Here is a 15,082-nt window from a genome sequence, read left to right as displayed (position 1 = left end):
CTTTTTTTTTTTTTTTTTTCTATTGTGTTACTATTGGGATGTGGTGCTGAGGTTATCAGTTATACCCATTATCTGCAATATAATAAGTGCTTGCTTTTGGTTTGGTAGCACTTTAAATTTAGGCATTCAGATTGAACCTGTGCTATTCTTTGCTCATGTAGGCCTTCGTGCTCCTCTCTGTCCCATTAGAGGTTCCCCACCTGCATCCTTTTTCATTTTTACTTTTTTTCTCATGTCTTCAGGCCATGTTAATCTCTAGGTCTCTCCAATAAAGTTCTGAGCAGTATCCAAAATGATCTAATTTTGCTATTTTCAGGATTCTCTTATTCTGGAGAAGAGTGACCGGTGGTGTTCTCAGAAGATGGACCATGTGTTAATATGTTGTGTGTGTCTGGGTGATAACAGCGAAGATGCGGATGAAATAATACAATGTGACAATTGTGGCATAACGGTCCATGAAGGTAAGGGAGCTACACAATCTTTGTTGTCCTATCTTCTTGTATAACTGAACCCATAATCATAATACAACCAGTCTATTGTCCATGTTCCCAGGACAGATTGGAGGCTTGGCTCCCCTATTTGGTTCTGTGATTGCTTTGGGGACATTGCACATGGTTGCAGGGCACTTGCAAAGCAGCTCCATTCACTTGAATAGGTTTGCTATTGTCGGGCTGTAGCGCATGCTGACAGCGACGGGGTATAATTCCTGCCACAGCTGCGAAGCAAAGCATCATGGCTGGGGCATGCGTACTCCCCTGGCTGCTGCCTTTGCAGCTAAAGGGTGTAGTGGTTGGGGCTGAGGCAAAGTGTAGATGTATTCCAGAGGTATACTGAATGTTTTTATTTTTACCCCAAACATACACTTTAACCACTTGACCACTGGAAGATTTACCCCTCTTCATGACCAGGCCGTTTTTTGCGATAGGGCACTGCATTACTTTAACTAACAATTGAGTGGTCGTGCAATGTTGTACCTAAAAAAAAAAAAATCTGTAATTTTTTTTACCCACAAATATCACTTGCTTTTGGTGTATTTGATCATGGCGTTTATTTTTTGCTCTATAAACAAAAAAATACAAACAATTTGAAAAAAAAAAACAATATTTTTTACTTTCTGCTATAAAACTTATCCAATAAAAAAAGTTAAAAAATCTATTTTTTTTCATAATATTAGGCCAATATGTATTCTGCCACATATTTTTGGTAAAAAAAAATTATATTGATTGGTTTATGTGAATGTTATAGTGTCTACAAACTGTGGGATATATTGATTCAATTTGTATTTCTTTTTTGTATACTAGTAATGGCGACAATCAGTGACTTATAGCATGACTGCGATATTGCGGCTGACAATCGGATACTAATTGATACTTTGTGGGAACCAATGACACTAATAGTGATCAGTGCTAAAAATGTACACTGTCACTGTACTAATGACACTGGCTGGGCAGGGGTTCATCTAGGGCGATCAAAAGGTTAACTGTGTGCCTATCCAGTGCCGCTGATGGTGGTCCTGTGCCTGGATCCCCCTTTCCATTCTGGCTGTAGCCTGGGCTCCAGGGGTTCCTCCTGTGTCCCTGGGAGCCTTGTGGACGTTGCATGTGGTGGCCATTTTGCCATTGTCAGCGCTATTGTATTGAATCTCTATGCCAGCGGCCATGTTTGTGTAGTTTGGTGGCCATGTTTGGTTGGTCCAGCGTGCATTGGTAGCAGCGGCCATGACAGTTGAGTCTCTTGCCAGCGTTTTTTGGTGTGGGGGCTCCTCCTTTTCCCCTGGTGTTGACTCCTGGGTTTCCTTTTCCCCCTGGATGCCTCACGTGGATACTGGCTATCTCTGGTGCTGACCAATGCTGCTCTGGTGGGGTCCCTCCCTCACCTCTGCTGCAGTTTGTGGGGTGCTCTGCTTTCAGGTATCCCTGTGGCACTGGTGAGACAGGTGCAGTGGGTGAGTCCCTTAGTGTTGCTAGATACTTTTTGCTGGTGGGCTCCCCTTTACCTTCTGGAGTCTCAGGAGTATATTTTCCCACCTGACCCCCTTTCGGAGGTGGCAGGTCCCTAAAGGTCCCAGCCCTCAATTGATGCAATGACGGCAGTCCTGTAATCTTTTGTTTCCAGTATGGAGGTGGCCATTGGGCTTCGGACTAGCAAAAAGCGCCCTCCCCTGCCTTATCTGTCTTGTCAGATCCTGAATCTGGCTCTGTCGCTATGGATGTGGCCCACCCTGCTGGGTTTGTAGCCATGCTTCCTGATCTATCAGATAGTGAGGATGAATTCTCCACACCTGTAGCTGCGCACAAGAAGTCGCTAGTTGACACACTGATTACATTAGTGCGAAAGACTTTGTAAATGGAGGATGCAGCTGAGGCTGCTGTAGAGGTGGCCGTTCCCTTATGCCTCCTATTTTGACGAGTTTGTCTATAAAAATTGGTTCCTAAACGCTTTGCGGTGAGGTAACCTGTTGCTTCAGGGAGTGATTGTCCCGGTTCCGGGATCTGTACGGTTTCAAGATTTTTATTCAAACCTGTTTATGGTCCCAAAGGAGGAAGGCTAGGTCGGTCCGATTCTGGACCTCAAGGCCCTGAACTGCTTTGTGCGGGTACAGAATGGAGTCCATTCACATGGTAGTGGCATTCCTACATCAGTGAGATTTTACAGCATCTATCGACATCAAGGATGCATACATGCACATTTCAATATGTGCCCAACACCAGCGTTTCCTCCGTTTTTTGCCGTGGGAGCATTATCAGTTCGTGCTGTTACTCTTTGGTCTCGCCTCTGCTCCTCGGGTCTTCACTAAAGTGTTGGCATCGGTTCTGGCATTGCTACGTCAGAGGAGGATATCGGTACTGGGCTACCGGGGCAACCTCCTCTGGCGAACGGGGTCGTCTTCTGCCTTGATGGACGACATGGAGATCACTATGCAGACCCTGAAGGAGTTCAGTTGGTTTCTGAATTACCAGAAGTGTGCTCTGCTTCTATCTACAAAATTGGATTATCTGGGTCTGACTGAATTCAGCTCTAGCAAGAGTGTTCCATCCTGTGGACAAACTCCAGAAGTTGCATGCTGCGATTTGTCTATTGCTGTCCAGTAGGTGGTCCTCCCTCCGGACTTGCATGCAGGTGCTGGGCCTGATGGTGTCTACCTTTGAGGCGGTTCTCTTTGCACAGTTCCATACCGGGTCCCTCCAAAGGGAGATCATGGTGAAATGGAACACGTGTCCAAAGTCTCTGGACAATCTGATTCGGCTGAGCTGAGAAACCAAGAGTTCCCTGGTCTGGTGGCTTCGCTCTCTGGCTCTTCAGCAAGGTGAGCCTTTTCTCCCCTTGTACTGTCAGTGGTCACTACGAATGCCAGTCTGTCCAGGTGAGGAAATGTCCTGGGACTGAGCTCTGCTCAGGATTGTTGGATGCTGGAGGAATTCAGACTACCAATCAATGTCTTGGAACTTCGGGTTATCAGGCTGTGCCTGGATCACTGGATCGATCAGCTCTGGGGGCTCCCGGTAGGGATCCAGTAGGACAATGCCACGGCCGTGGCTTATGTCAATCACCAAGGCAGAACAAAGAGTGTATTGGTGGCCCAGGAAATAGCCTGCATTCTCCGGTGGGCAGAGTGCTTTGTGCCAACCTTCTCCACTGTACACATTCCCGGAGTGGAAAACTGGCAGGCGGACTATCTCAGTCGGCAGCTCATATGTCTACGGTGGGGCACCACCGAGGTTGATCTGTTGGCGTCTCCGCTCAACAGAAAGGTAACTTTTTCAATGCTCCTGAGAAAGGAGCCGTGGGTAGCTCGGAAACACATTAGCCATGCCCAGCCTTCCCACCCCCTAGTGCTGATGTCACGCCCGGCCAGGGACTCGGCTACTTGTTCAGGCTGTTTAATGGAATACCGGGCTGGAAGACTCCTGCATTGTTTATTACCCGCACGGATACATCTGGTTCCACACGTCCTCTTTGTGTTACAGCCTCACTGACCCCTGGAGGGTCTGACATGCGCTCCATTGTACATCATCTTCTAAGTTTCCAATTGTCTAATAAATGTACACACTTTTTATGCATACTGCACTTAGAGTGGCGCTCGCTTGTTTTTGTGTTTTTATCTTGTACCCCCTATCTGGTGGTCCACAAAGATAAGGTGGTTCTCTTTTCGCGTCCGCCTTTCCTACCTAAGGTGGTCTCTGACTTCAATTTGAATGAAGACATTGTGTTGCCTTCCTATGTCCCAGGCCCATACACCCCAAGGAATTTGTGTTGCATGTCCTGGATGTGGTTCGAGCGATTCGGGTGTATCTGGCAGCCACTTTCGGAGGTCAGACTCACTGTTTGTGATCATGGACGCATGCTTCTTCTGCGACCATTTCCAGGTCGATGGTGACTCGGGACTATTCTATCAAGGGTCAGGTTCCTCCTTTCCCTGTAACGGCGCACTCTACTCTGGTGCTTAGTGCTTCTTTGGCCTTTCGTCATCAGGCATCAGTGGCGCAGGTTTGAGTTGGGTTATACTTCTTCTGACACTGCTTGCAACAAAGCTGAGTACCTATAGCAGGGAGGGGGAGTATATCCCCTGGGACTGCCCCATAGGCATGGTAAAGTTTTTTCCTGCCTACTGTCCTACTCCTGTAGAGGGCAGCATAACCCAATGGTCAAGAAGATTCTGGAGCTGTGTCCTTCAATGAACATCAGAGAAAAGGATTTTACGGTAAGACAAAAATCCAATTTTCTCTTCCGTTCATTGACAGACACAGCTCCATGTTCTTCACCATAGGGTTATGCTGCCTTCTACAGGAGAAGGAATAGGCAGACAACACAAAAGCTTGGCTACGCCCTGTGGGCCCTCCTCAGCTGGCATAACCCCCCTCTCTGTTTAAAGATACTCCGTTTTTGTTTGCCTAGTTCAGAAGTAGGACCTGGTCTCCCTGCCGGGCCCTAGCTCCTTGCTTTTTTGTCTATTTTTTTGCTGTTTGTTTTTGGATTTCTTCCTTGTTTTATCTTCTAGCAACCGTCGGACTGAGCGACGGGTTGGACTATTGTAGTTCCAGTGGTCCCCTCAGCCTGGCCAGCGAGCGCGTGCAGAGTTAAATGTCTCGCATGGTCACATACGATCAGGTCTCGGCCTGAGTCGCAGTGCTCCTTCTGGCCGACAGCTTCCCCACTTCGGTGGCAAGGAGATTTCTGTCTTTTGGGAGTGTTACCCACACACTTCTCTGGATCGGTAAGGGCCCCCTCTTCTTCTTCCCTGGATTTAGTGCGGCGTGCAGGTGCTCCCTGAGGTGGTTGGTCCCTCCGAGGGTTCTCTTCCCCTCCCCCTCCTCGGTGGCATTGAGCTAGCTTGTCTGCCCGTGCTCATGGTGGGGGGGTTGGCTGGTGCCCCTGGCCTTGATGCCTGTCACTCTCGGTGGGCCTTCTATGGGGTGGGTGGCCTTTTTGGGTCCCCTTGGGACAGCTGGTGGGCCTGGGGGGAGGGTGGCCCTGTATCCGTGGGTCCGAGTACCTTGCAGTCGGGCAGGCCAGAAATTTAAGCTGCAGCTTTGCAGCCTACTGGCTGGACTTTCTATGGGGTGGCACCAGTTGTGGCAGCTAATGCTGCCATTGTACCCCGGGATATCCTTCTCCCCTCTGCTCCCCTGACTGGTTGCGGGTTGCCCTGTCGGGGTAGCCTGTCTGCGGGTCTTCCCGCATAAGCGGCGGGCGACCCCCATTGAGCGTTGGCTTTACGATTGCACCCCCCGCCCTCTCCTGTCTCATCAGATCCTGCATCCTGTTTGGTCGCGGCGGATGGGACCACCCTGTGGGGTCTCTGTCCACCTTTCCCTGACCTGTCAGACAGTGAGGATGATTCCTCCATGGCTGCTACGCCACATAAAAGAGGCGCTGGTAGATGCACTGGTTGTGTCAGTGCAGGAGACCTCTATGTTGGAGGATGCAGCCGAGGCTGCTGCGGACATATCCGTTCCATTTTGTCACTTATAAGCAGTCCCGTGCGGTTATGGTTTTCTCTTATCCAGCTTATTTTGACAATTGTGTCAATAAATGCTGGGTGTGTCTAATACGACCCTTGATGGTCCCAAGACACTTTCCCTTGAGGAGTCGCTTCTGAAGAAGTGGATGCTCCCACCGGCGTGGGGTTCCCCTATTTCCAGGTTTACTAAGGCAACCATGTTTTCAGTGGTATAATCCCCGGCTTTTAGGAATCAGGCTGACCAGACAGGCAGAACCTTTAAGGCCCGTTACATGTTTACTATGGCTGATGCCTTATTTAGGCATTTTTTGGCCTCCGCTCGGGTGTCTCAGACACTGGCGGGGTGGGTGATGCTTTTGCGTCTGACCATGGGGGGCGACCGGTTTCCTCCCGCCTATGGCAAACTGGCAGACCAGTTGTTCCAGGGTCTGCAGATTGTCTGCCATGCATCTTTGGATGCGGTTCCCATGAGTCCCTAAGCTGTCTGTCAATGGTGCTTAGACGTATTTTGTGGCTGAAGTGTTGGTCTGCGGATCACACCTCCAAAAAGGATCTGACTGAATTGCCTTTTCAGGGTGAGAGCCTGTTCAGGGCTACCCTGGATGACATCATTACTCATCCCCTCAAGGAGTTTTTAAGCTTCTGTTACTGCTTGTTACAAAACTAAGTATCTCTAAGCGGGGGGGAGGGGGCAGGGTATTATGCCAGCCGAAGGCGGCCCGCGGGGCGTAGCCAAGCTTTTGTGTTGTCTGCCTAGTCCTACTCCTGTAAAGAGCAGCATAACCCTATGGTGAAAAATTGGAGCTATGTCTGTCAATGAATTTGGAGAAAAGGATTTTACGATGAGTACAAAAATCCTATTTCTCTATCGTTCATTGACAGACGCAGCTGCATATCTTCTTAGACCATTGGGTTATGCTCCTCCAATTGGCTCCCGCTGTGTTCAATTACAGCGGGAGCAGGTTGCCGGCGGCACGCACGGGGGCCCAAGACTCCCTGCACGAAATCACGTACAGGTACGTGATTTTGCGCAGAAGGGACGATCTGCCGCAGTGTATGTGCGTGGGGTGATCCAGAAGGGGTTAATATAGTTGATAAATTGGTCCTCTAGGTGAACGGTCTCTGCCTCCTCCTGTCACTCATACTAATGTGTTTGTGCCAAGTTGCTGCAGTCAGTGAGCAGCGGTGGAAGAACCCCAGAGGAGTTGTCAATATTGGTGACATTTTGATTGTAGCGTGTCTGCGGAAATTTGTCTTCTACATATTATAGATCATGACAGGGCTCCCCATCTTCTCTGCTTGCTGCCTTTTTAACCTTGGAAAGCTAAATTCTTTGCCTGGATTAAAATGATGTGTTTAGGGGTGCGGAATTGGCATGTTAGAAGACAGCAGTGCTGCTAATGGCAAATACCTCCATGCAATAGGCAGCCAGTTTCCTACCAAAGTTTAAAGCAGGACTCCAGCTGACTATGCTGTACAAATGTATATACTATATCTGAATTGTCTCTACTCCCTAAAGTCTGTGATTCTGTTCAGCCAGGAATGTCACCTAACATCCCCATTCCCAGTCAAGCAGCTTAGATGTATCTGCGATGTTGTCACTGTGACCCACCCAAAAAATGACAGGTGCCACCTAAGTCTCCGCCAGGTCCTCTTGCATGACAAACTGCTAGGACAGAGCTCGTCCCAGCTCAAAACATCCAGTAGGGAAAGGAAGTCCTAAAAGTCGCACATCACAGCAAAACCCTTTGAGGTGGTGCATGACAGCCTAGGCCTGGGCTCCAACCAGGCCACTCCCCCCCAATCTTGTTTCACTCCGCCTGGAGCTTAATTATGGGCTATCATTAAAGCGATTATAAAGTCACATTTCTCTTACGTCCTCCGACAATCGCCGCCTCCTCTAAGTCATCACTGTTGGGTATTGTCTTCCCATCCACAGGAATAGCTAGGCATGTAGACTTAGTCCAAAGACAAAAGGCATTAGCATATACACACCCATGGGGGCTGTCCCATCTGGTCCACTCCCAAATCAGTTTTTAATCTGCCTAGCGTCAGGAATAGTCAGGCTTCCCTTGTGCTGGGGCTTCAGTCTCAGCCTTCCTAATCTTTTATTTGATTTTCTTTGAAAATGTCAGTTTTTTTCTCTTACTTTACTAGCTGTTTATTTTGTCAGCTTCTAGTGTTTGCCTTCTCTTCGGATGAAGATGGATCATGCGGTGCTGGGATTCGGACTGGCCGCCCTGGTTCTCCAGAGCAAAAGGGTCAGATGGACCCCAGCCCGCCATCGAGCGTTCAGTTATGGTTCGCCCTGGCATTACGAACGACCTATCCCTGTTCGCTACAGGGATGCAGCCGTGAGGTAGCTACCTCACAGGACTCGTCTGCGGTGCTGCAGCGTCATGTCCCTGGCTCACGGCACTCCCTGTCAATATGAGGACAGAGGTTTTCCGTGCATAGAGGCTCCCCACGCCATCTGGTACAGGTAAGTACTTTTCTGTGTGGGGCCTCTGTCTGGGGTGGCAGTCTGTGTTGCTGTGTGTTCCCCGTGTCTGTGCCTGTGTGACTCCCTGTGCGATCCCTGCAGGGATCGCTTGTGCAGATCTGTATGTTGCCTGGGGGTCCCTGTCCCTGTGTCACCTAGGTGCATTGTTGGGGGTGCAGACGTTTATGATTGTGCGGCGACCGCAGCGGTGCATTTTCGCGCGGCCTGCCATCTTTGTTATGGGCACACATGTGTAGCTCCTCTGGGGCGATCCTGCATGTCATTTTGGCGCCATCCGCCGCCATTTTGTGGGCAGTGGAACGATCGGTCTGGCCGCATGTCGGCGGCCATTTTGGCGTAGCCTCCAATGCATCCCTATGGGGCAGCCATTTTCCCAAGTTCTGGCATATAGTCCAGCCCTCTCCAGCAGCACTTCCTTTCCATCAGCAGCAAGGACACTGGTAGCAATGCTCTGCGGGCTCTGCAGGTTATCACTATCAATTTCCCTCTGTATATCGCTTCTGGCTCAGTTTCTTTTCTCCTTTGGGGGTCTTTCATCACTGTAGCAGTAGCGGTGGGCTGCGCACACCGCAGCGTTCTTAAAGAGGACAGTACACTGTTTTTTGCACTGTAGTTTGTTCTGATAACTTGAGCCATGGATTCTCAGGAAAGCAAGTTTCCTCCAGCTTTAGTGGGGGGCCCCAGTTCTCCTGTGGCTCCGCTGCGACCGGATCTGGCTGCTGTAGTATCAACTTTGGTGGCAAATATGGAAATGCTGATGTCTGAACGGGCTGCGAGAAAGAGGCCCAGGTTGTCTCTCTCTTCTGATTCAGATGGGGCTATGGCTGCTGCTGCTGCGAGCGTGCCCTTTTCAGGGTCCCACTCATCCTTAGACCCCCCGGGGTCTGAGGGGGAGGCTGAAATGGAGGGTGTTGATACATCCTCCCCAGGGTCACCTGAAGAACGGGCGACCATGGATGAGTTAATTGTTTCTGTTAAAGAAACCTTGCATTTAGAGGATGAGCCCTGTCCTCCGGGCGTTGTGTCCTCATTTGGTACGCACAGGACCCGCAAGTCTGCGCAGGTTTTTCCCTGCCTAGCAGAATTCCATTACACTGTTAATAAAATGTGGCGCACGTTGAAACGTCCATGCCTGGTACCTAGTCGGTTCAAATTGCTTTATCCTTTTGCGCCGGCTACGGAATCACGATGGTGTGTGCCTCCACAGGTGGATCACACTGTGGCCGTATTGAACAAGGCTACCTTGGTTCCTAATGAGGATACCCCGGTTTTCCGGGATCCCACAGACCGGCGGTTGGAGTCTCTTGCTCGCCATTTCTATACGGTGGCGGGTTCATTGCTCAAACCCGTTTTTGCGTCCGTTCTGGTGGCTCAGGCGGTGGCTGATTGGACTAAGATGCTTAGGAGCAATCTCGTGTCTGATGACGTGCCGCCTGCCCGGCTGGAAATGGTGGATCAGATCCACCAAGGAGTCATGTACTTGTGTGATGCAGCCTTAAATGAGGCTCCCTTGGTGGCTCGCCTCTCTAGTGTCGCGGTACTTAACCGGCGACTGATATGGCTGAAGAGCCGGTTGGCCGACCAGTCCTCGAGGAAAACGGTTGCTGATTTCCCCTATGCTGGCTCTCGCCTTTTTGGCGAGGCGTTGGACACCTTGGTAAAAGGCGTCACGGAGGGCAAGAGCACTATGCTGCCCCAGAACCCTAAGAACAAGTCTTTCCGCGGCAAGAGGGGTTCTGCGCCTAGATCCAATCAGGGGTCCTTTCGTGCCTTTCGGAACCAATCCAAGGGCAAGCCCTTCAAGGCTCAGGGCAACCAGAAGAAGCCCTGGGCAGGTAAGCAGAAGGCCGGCAATGCCGGCTCGGCGGGACACTCCGCCTCTGCCTGAAGGGGCGCCCTCACCCGTTTCAAGGGTGTGGGGACGTTTGCGCGGTTTCCTCCAACCTTGGCTGCTCCGGATATCGGACAGGTGGGTTCAGGAAATCTTTCGATCAGGTTACAAAATCGAATTCCTCTCCCGGCCGGCGGACAGATTCTTTCCCTCCAATCTCCATTTGCTTCCGGGGCATCTGCAGGACTTGCATCAAGCGGTGCAGAACCTGCTTGCTCAGGGAGTGATTGTCCCGGTGCCTCATCGGGACAGGTTTCGGGGGTTTTATTCAAATCTGTTCACTGTGCCCAGGAAGGAGGGCAAGGTGCGTCCTATTCTGGACCTGAAAGCGCTGAACCGCTTCGTGCGTGTTCGGAAATTTCGAATGGAGTCTCTCCGTTCGGTTGTGGCCTCCTTGAGTCCAGGAGAATTCCTGGCTTCGATAGATCTGAAGAATGCGTACCTGCACATCCCCATTTTCGAGGGTCATCAGCGGTACCGTTGGTTTGCTATCGCAGAGGACCACTACCAGTTTGTGGCGTTACATTTTGGTCTCGCTTTGGCACCAAGGGTGTTTACCAAGGTGTTGGCGCCGGTTCTGGGCCTGCTGCGGGCCCAGGGCATTGCGGTCCTGGGGTACCTGGACGATCTGCTTCTGAGATCACGTGCCAGCCAGGACCTTGTGCGCGATCTGTCCATCACGGTACAGACGCTCCAGGAGTTCGGATGGACCATCAACGTTAAAAAATCGGCGTTGTCTCCATCGCTTCGCCTTCCCTATCTGGAGGCAAAGGTGTTCTTGCCGGAGGACAAGCCCTGGACTTTGCGGGACGAGATCAGGTCCTTCAGGGACAATTCGTCCTCATCACTCAGGACCTGTATGCAGGGCCTGGGGTTGATGGTGTCGGCCTTCGAGGCGATTCCCTTTGCCCAGTTCCACACGCGGGCTCTCCAGACGGAGATCCTGGCCAGGTGGGACAGACTACCTCAGTCCTTGGATCTGGATGTCTCCTTGAGTCGCCAGACCAGATTGGCTCTTCTGTGGTGGATCCAGTCCCCGTCGGTGGCGGAAGGCAAGTTCTTCTGTCCGTTGGTGTGGACAGTGGTTACCACGGACGCCAGCCTGTCGGGCTGGGGTGGAGTCCTGGGCAACCTGTCTGCCCAGGGCACTTGGTCGGAGGATGAGTCCTCCCTCCCGATAAATGTGCTGGAATTACGAGCGATCAAACTCTGTCTCTTCCAGTGGTCGGACCGTCTCCGGGGCCTGCCTGTTCATGTACAGACGGACAATACTACCACGTGGCTTACATCAACCACCAGGGGGGCACCAGGAGTGCTCGAGTGGCCCGGGAGGTGACCGACATTCTGTCTTGGGCCGAGACTCATGTCCCAGCGATCTCAGCAGTTCACATTCCGGGTGTGGAAAATTGGCAGGCCGACTATCTGAGCCGCCAGACCCTGGACCAGGGGGAATGGTCCCTACACCCGGAGGTCTTTCAGATGCTGTGTGCGAGGTGGGGATCCCCAGACGTGGATCTGTTCGCATCCCGGCTAAATCAAAAGGTGGAAAGGTTCGTGGCCAGAACGCGCGATCCGTTGGCGGACGCCTCGGATGCGTTGGTGGCCCCTTGGCATCAGTATCGTCTGATGTACGCCTATCCTCCGATTCAGTTACTATCCCGGTTCCTTCGCAGATTGGTCTCGGAACCGCACATGGTGATTCTGGTGGCGCCGGACTGCCTCGCCGGTCCTGGTACGCCGACGTTGTTCACCTGGCAGTGGCGCCTCCGTGGCGTCTGCCTCTGCGGGAAGATCTCCTGTCTCGAGGCCCGATCTTCCATCCTGCTTTACAGTCGCTGGCTTTAACGGCCTGGCTGTTGAGACCCATGTCTTGAAGGACAAGGGTCTCTCCCCTGAGGTTATCCCTACCCTGGTCAAGGCTAGGAAATCCTCCTCTGGTAAGATCTATTACCGTACCTGGAAAGCCTATTTCGCCTGGTGTGAGTCCAGGGGGTTCTCCCCTCGTTCTTACTCGGTGTCGAGAATCTTGGCTTTCCTCCAGTCTGGAGTGGATCAGCGCCTGGCGCTGGCCACGATAAAGGGCCAGGTGTCTGCACTGGCTGTCCTTTTCCAACGCCCTGTGGCGTCTCATTCCTTGGTGCGCACCTTCATTCAAGGTGTGCAACATTTGGCTCCTCCCAGGAAGGAGCCTTTACCCCCATGGGACTTGAACTTGGTTCTGTCCGTGTTACAGCGTGCTCCCTTTGAAAACATCAGGGAGATATCGTTGCCTCTGCTGTCGAAAAAGGTTGCCTTTCTAGTGGCGATCACTTCGGCTCGCAGAGTGTCGGAGCTGGCGGCGTTGTCTTGCCGCTCCCCTTACTTGATAATTCACAAGGATAAGGTGGTTTTGCGACCACCCCCATCCTTCCTTCCCAAGGTGAACTCTGAGTTCCACTTTAATGAGGACATTGTCCTGCCTTCGCTTTGTACAAAGCCTAAACATCCGAAGGAGATTGCCTTACATTCCTTGGATGTTGTCAGGGCGATCAGGGTTTACCTGTCGTTTACGGAATGATTTCGGAAGACGGATTCCCTGTTTGTCCTTCCTGAGGGATCTCGGAAGGGCATGGCTGCGTCCGCAGCGACTATTGCCAAATGGATCAGACAGACCATTGAGCAGGCTTATGCCTTGAAGGAACGGATTCCGCCCTTCCCTGTTAAGGCACTCTACCAGGTCTTTGAGTGCATCCTGGGCCTATTGGCATCGGGCCTCGGTGGCCCAGGTGTGCAAGGCGGCGACTTGGTCGTCGTGCACACCTTTTCCAAATTCTACAAAGTAGATGTTCTGGCATCAGCTGATGCTTCTTTTGGCCGCAAAGTTCTCTGTGCGGCAGTGCCATGATGGACCCTTGAATTTTTTTCTGGGTCCCTGGCTGTTGGCATTTGCTTTCCTGGGCTGTTGCTCCTGTTTTCTGTTGCCCAGTTGGTTCTCTTACGGTGCATGTAAGATTCCTTTCTCTGATGTGGGTACTGCGTTGCCTTTTCTATGGTTGCGTCTCCCACCCATCATGTCTATACTGCTTTGGGACATCCCATCAGTGAGGACTTGGAGGAGGCGGCGACTGTCGGAGGACGTAAGAGAAAACTGAATTTTTGTAAAATCTTACCTGTAAAATTCCTTTCTCTGAGTCCTCCGACAGTCGCCGCCCCCGCCCCTCTTTTGGGGTTCTTATTACCTACTGCTATGCTACCAAACTGAGTTGGGAGTGGTGATGCAGGGGGGGTATTGACCAGATGGGACAGCCCCCATGGGTGTGTATATGCTAATGCCTTTTGTCTTTGGACTAAGTCTATATGCCTAGCTATTCCTGCGGATGGGAAGACAATACCCAACAGTGATGACTTAGAGGAGGCGGCAACTGTCAGAGGACTCGGAGAAAGGAATTTTACAGGTAAGATTTTACAAAAATTCAGTTTTTTTTCCTTTAAAAATAACTGTTATTCTTACCTGCGCACTGGTTTTGCACAGAGCAGCCCTGATCCCCCTCTTTTCAGGTCTATTGCTGGCACTCCTATTCCTACCTTCTGTCGAGTGCCCCCCCCCCCCCCCCACAGCAAGCAGCTTGCAATGGGGGCAGCCAAGCCGCTGCTCTGTGTGTCTATTCAGACCTGGAGCCGCGGTTCAGCCCCAACCCCTCTCTCCCGGACTGACTTCGCTCCGGGGGCAGAGTGAAACACATTGGGGGGGTTTGTGGTCTGGTTGGAGCCCGGACTGATGCTGTCGTATAAAACCTCACAGGGTTTTGCTGTGATGTGCGACTTTTAGGACTTCCTTACCCTAATGTATCATTGACACATTTTAGATAGACAGCAGTGCATAGTGCAGTATAGCATGATTGGCTTGATCTTTTGCCTCTCCCTTTCCTAGTCTAACCCTGCAGGGAGTTATGTGAAGCTAACAAAATGTAGAAAAAAGCAATTATTCTATCTGTAATTATTTATGATTTATACTTGCATTATTTTTATATGCCTTAAAGGGCCCATTAACACTGATACGTTTTTCCTGCGTTTTTTTACCTTGAAAGAGGAACGAAAGAAAAATGTTCCCTTTAAATTCAATGGGACTGTTGGCACCACTGCGATACATGTGCGGTGCGTTTTGAAAAGTTCTGCATGCTGCATCTTTGGTGCAGTTTTGAAAAACGCATCAAAAACGCATCTTCCCATTGCAGTAAATGAAAATTGCGGTAAAAACGCACCGTGATTTGCGTTTTCGGCATGGTTTTGAGTCACATTTCTATTTTTCACAGGTGCAGGCAACCCAGAACGCATCAGAAACACCGTATATGTAGTTTTACCGCGATTTTGCTACAGAGCAGTATGAAGGGCCCTTATTTCTGCTTAGCTCTAGATCAGGGCTTGTCCAACCTTTTGACCTTCCTGGGCCACAAAAAAGAAGAGGAAATTGTCTTGGGTTGCATTTGCGCAGGCACGGCAGCCCATTTATTTAAATATTTCTGGTGGTTCCCTCACTTAGATGCTCCGTGCGTCAGTGTGGGACCAGCGCATTTTGGCTGCGTGAGGTTGCAGGCGCTGGAATAGTTCAGATTCCCGCAGCAACCCGCATTAGTGTGAAGCTTGCCTAAATTCTCAGACAGTTTGTAAAATCCGTGATTTTCACATGTCTGTGAATACCCGTAACGGACATTCATGGACAGATGTATAAATCATGGATTTTACAAAC

General features: G+C 50.9%; 1 protein-coding gene across 1 annotated transcript in view; it reads left to right on the top strand.

Moving 5' to 3' along the window:
- The window catches only part of PHF14 (PHD finger protein 14), a gene marked incomplete at its 5' end in the record, with an annotated part of 389,174 nt that overhangs the window by 39,944 nt on the left and 334,148 nt on the right, over window positions 1–15,082 (top strand). The window contains one exon of the mRNA XM_082258885.1: window positions 317–461. Coding sequence (XP_082115011.1) covers window positions 317–461 — 145 coding nt within the window. The remainder of the gene's footprint in view (window positions 1–316; window positions 462–15,082) is intronic.

The sequence above is a fragment of the Pelophylax lessonae genome (genome assembly GCF_965119305.1).
Source record: "Pelophylax lessonae genome assembly, chromosome: 5".
NCBI lineage: Eukaryota > Metazoa > Chordata > Amphibia > Anura > Ranidae > Pelophylax > Pelophylax lessonae.
This window is presented reverse-complemented; position numbering and strand designations above follow the sequence as displayed.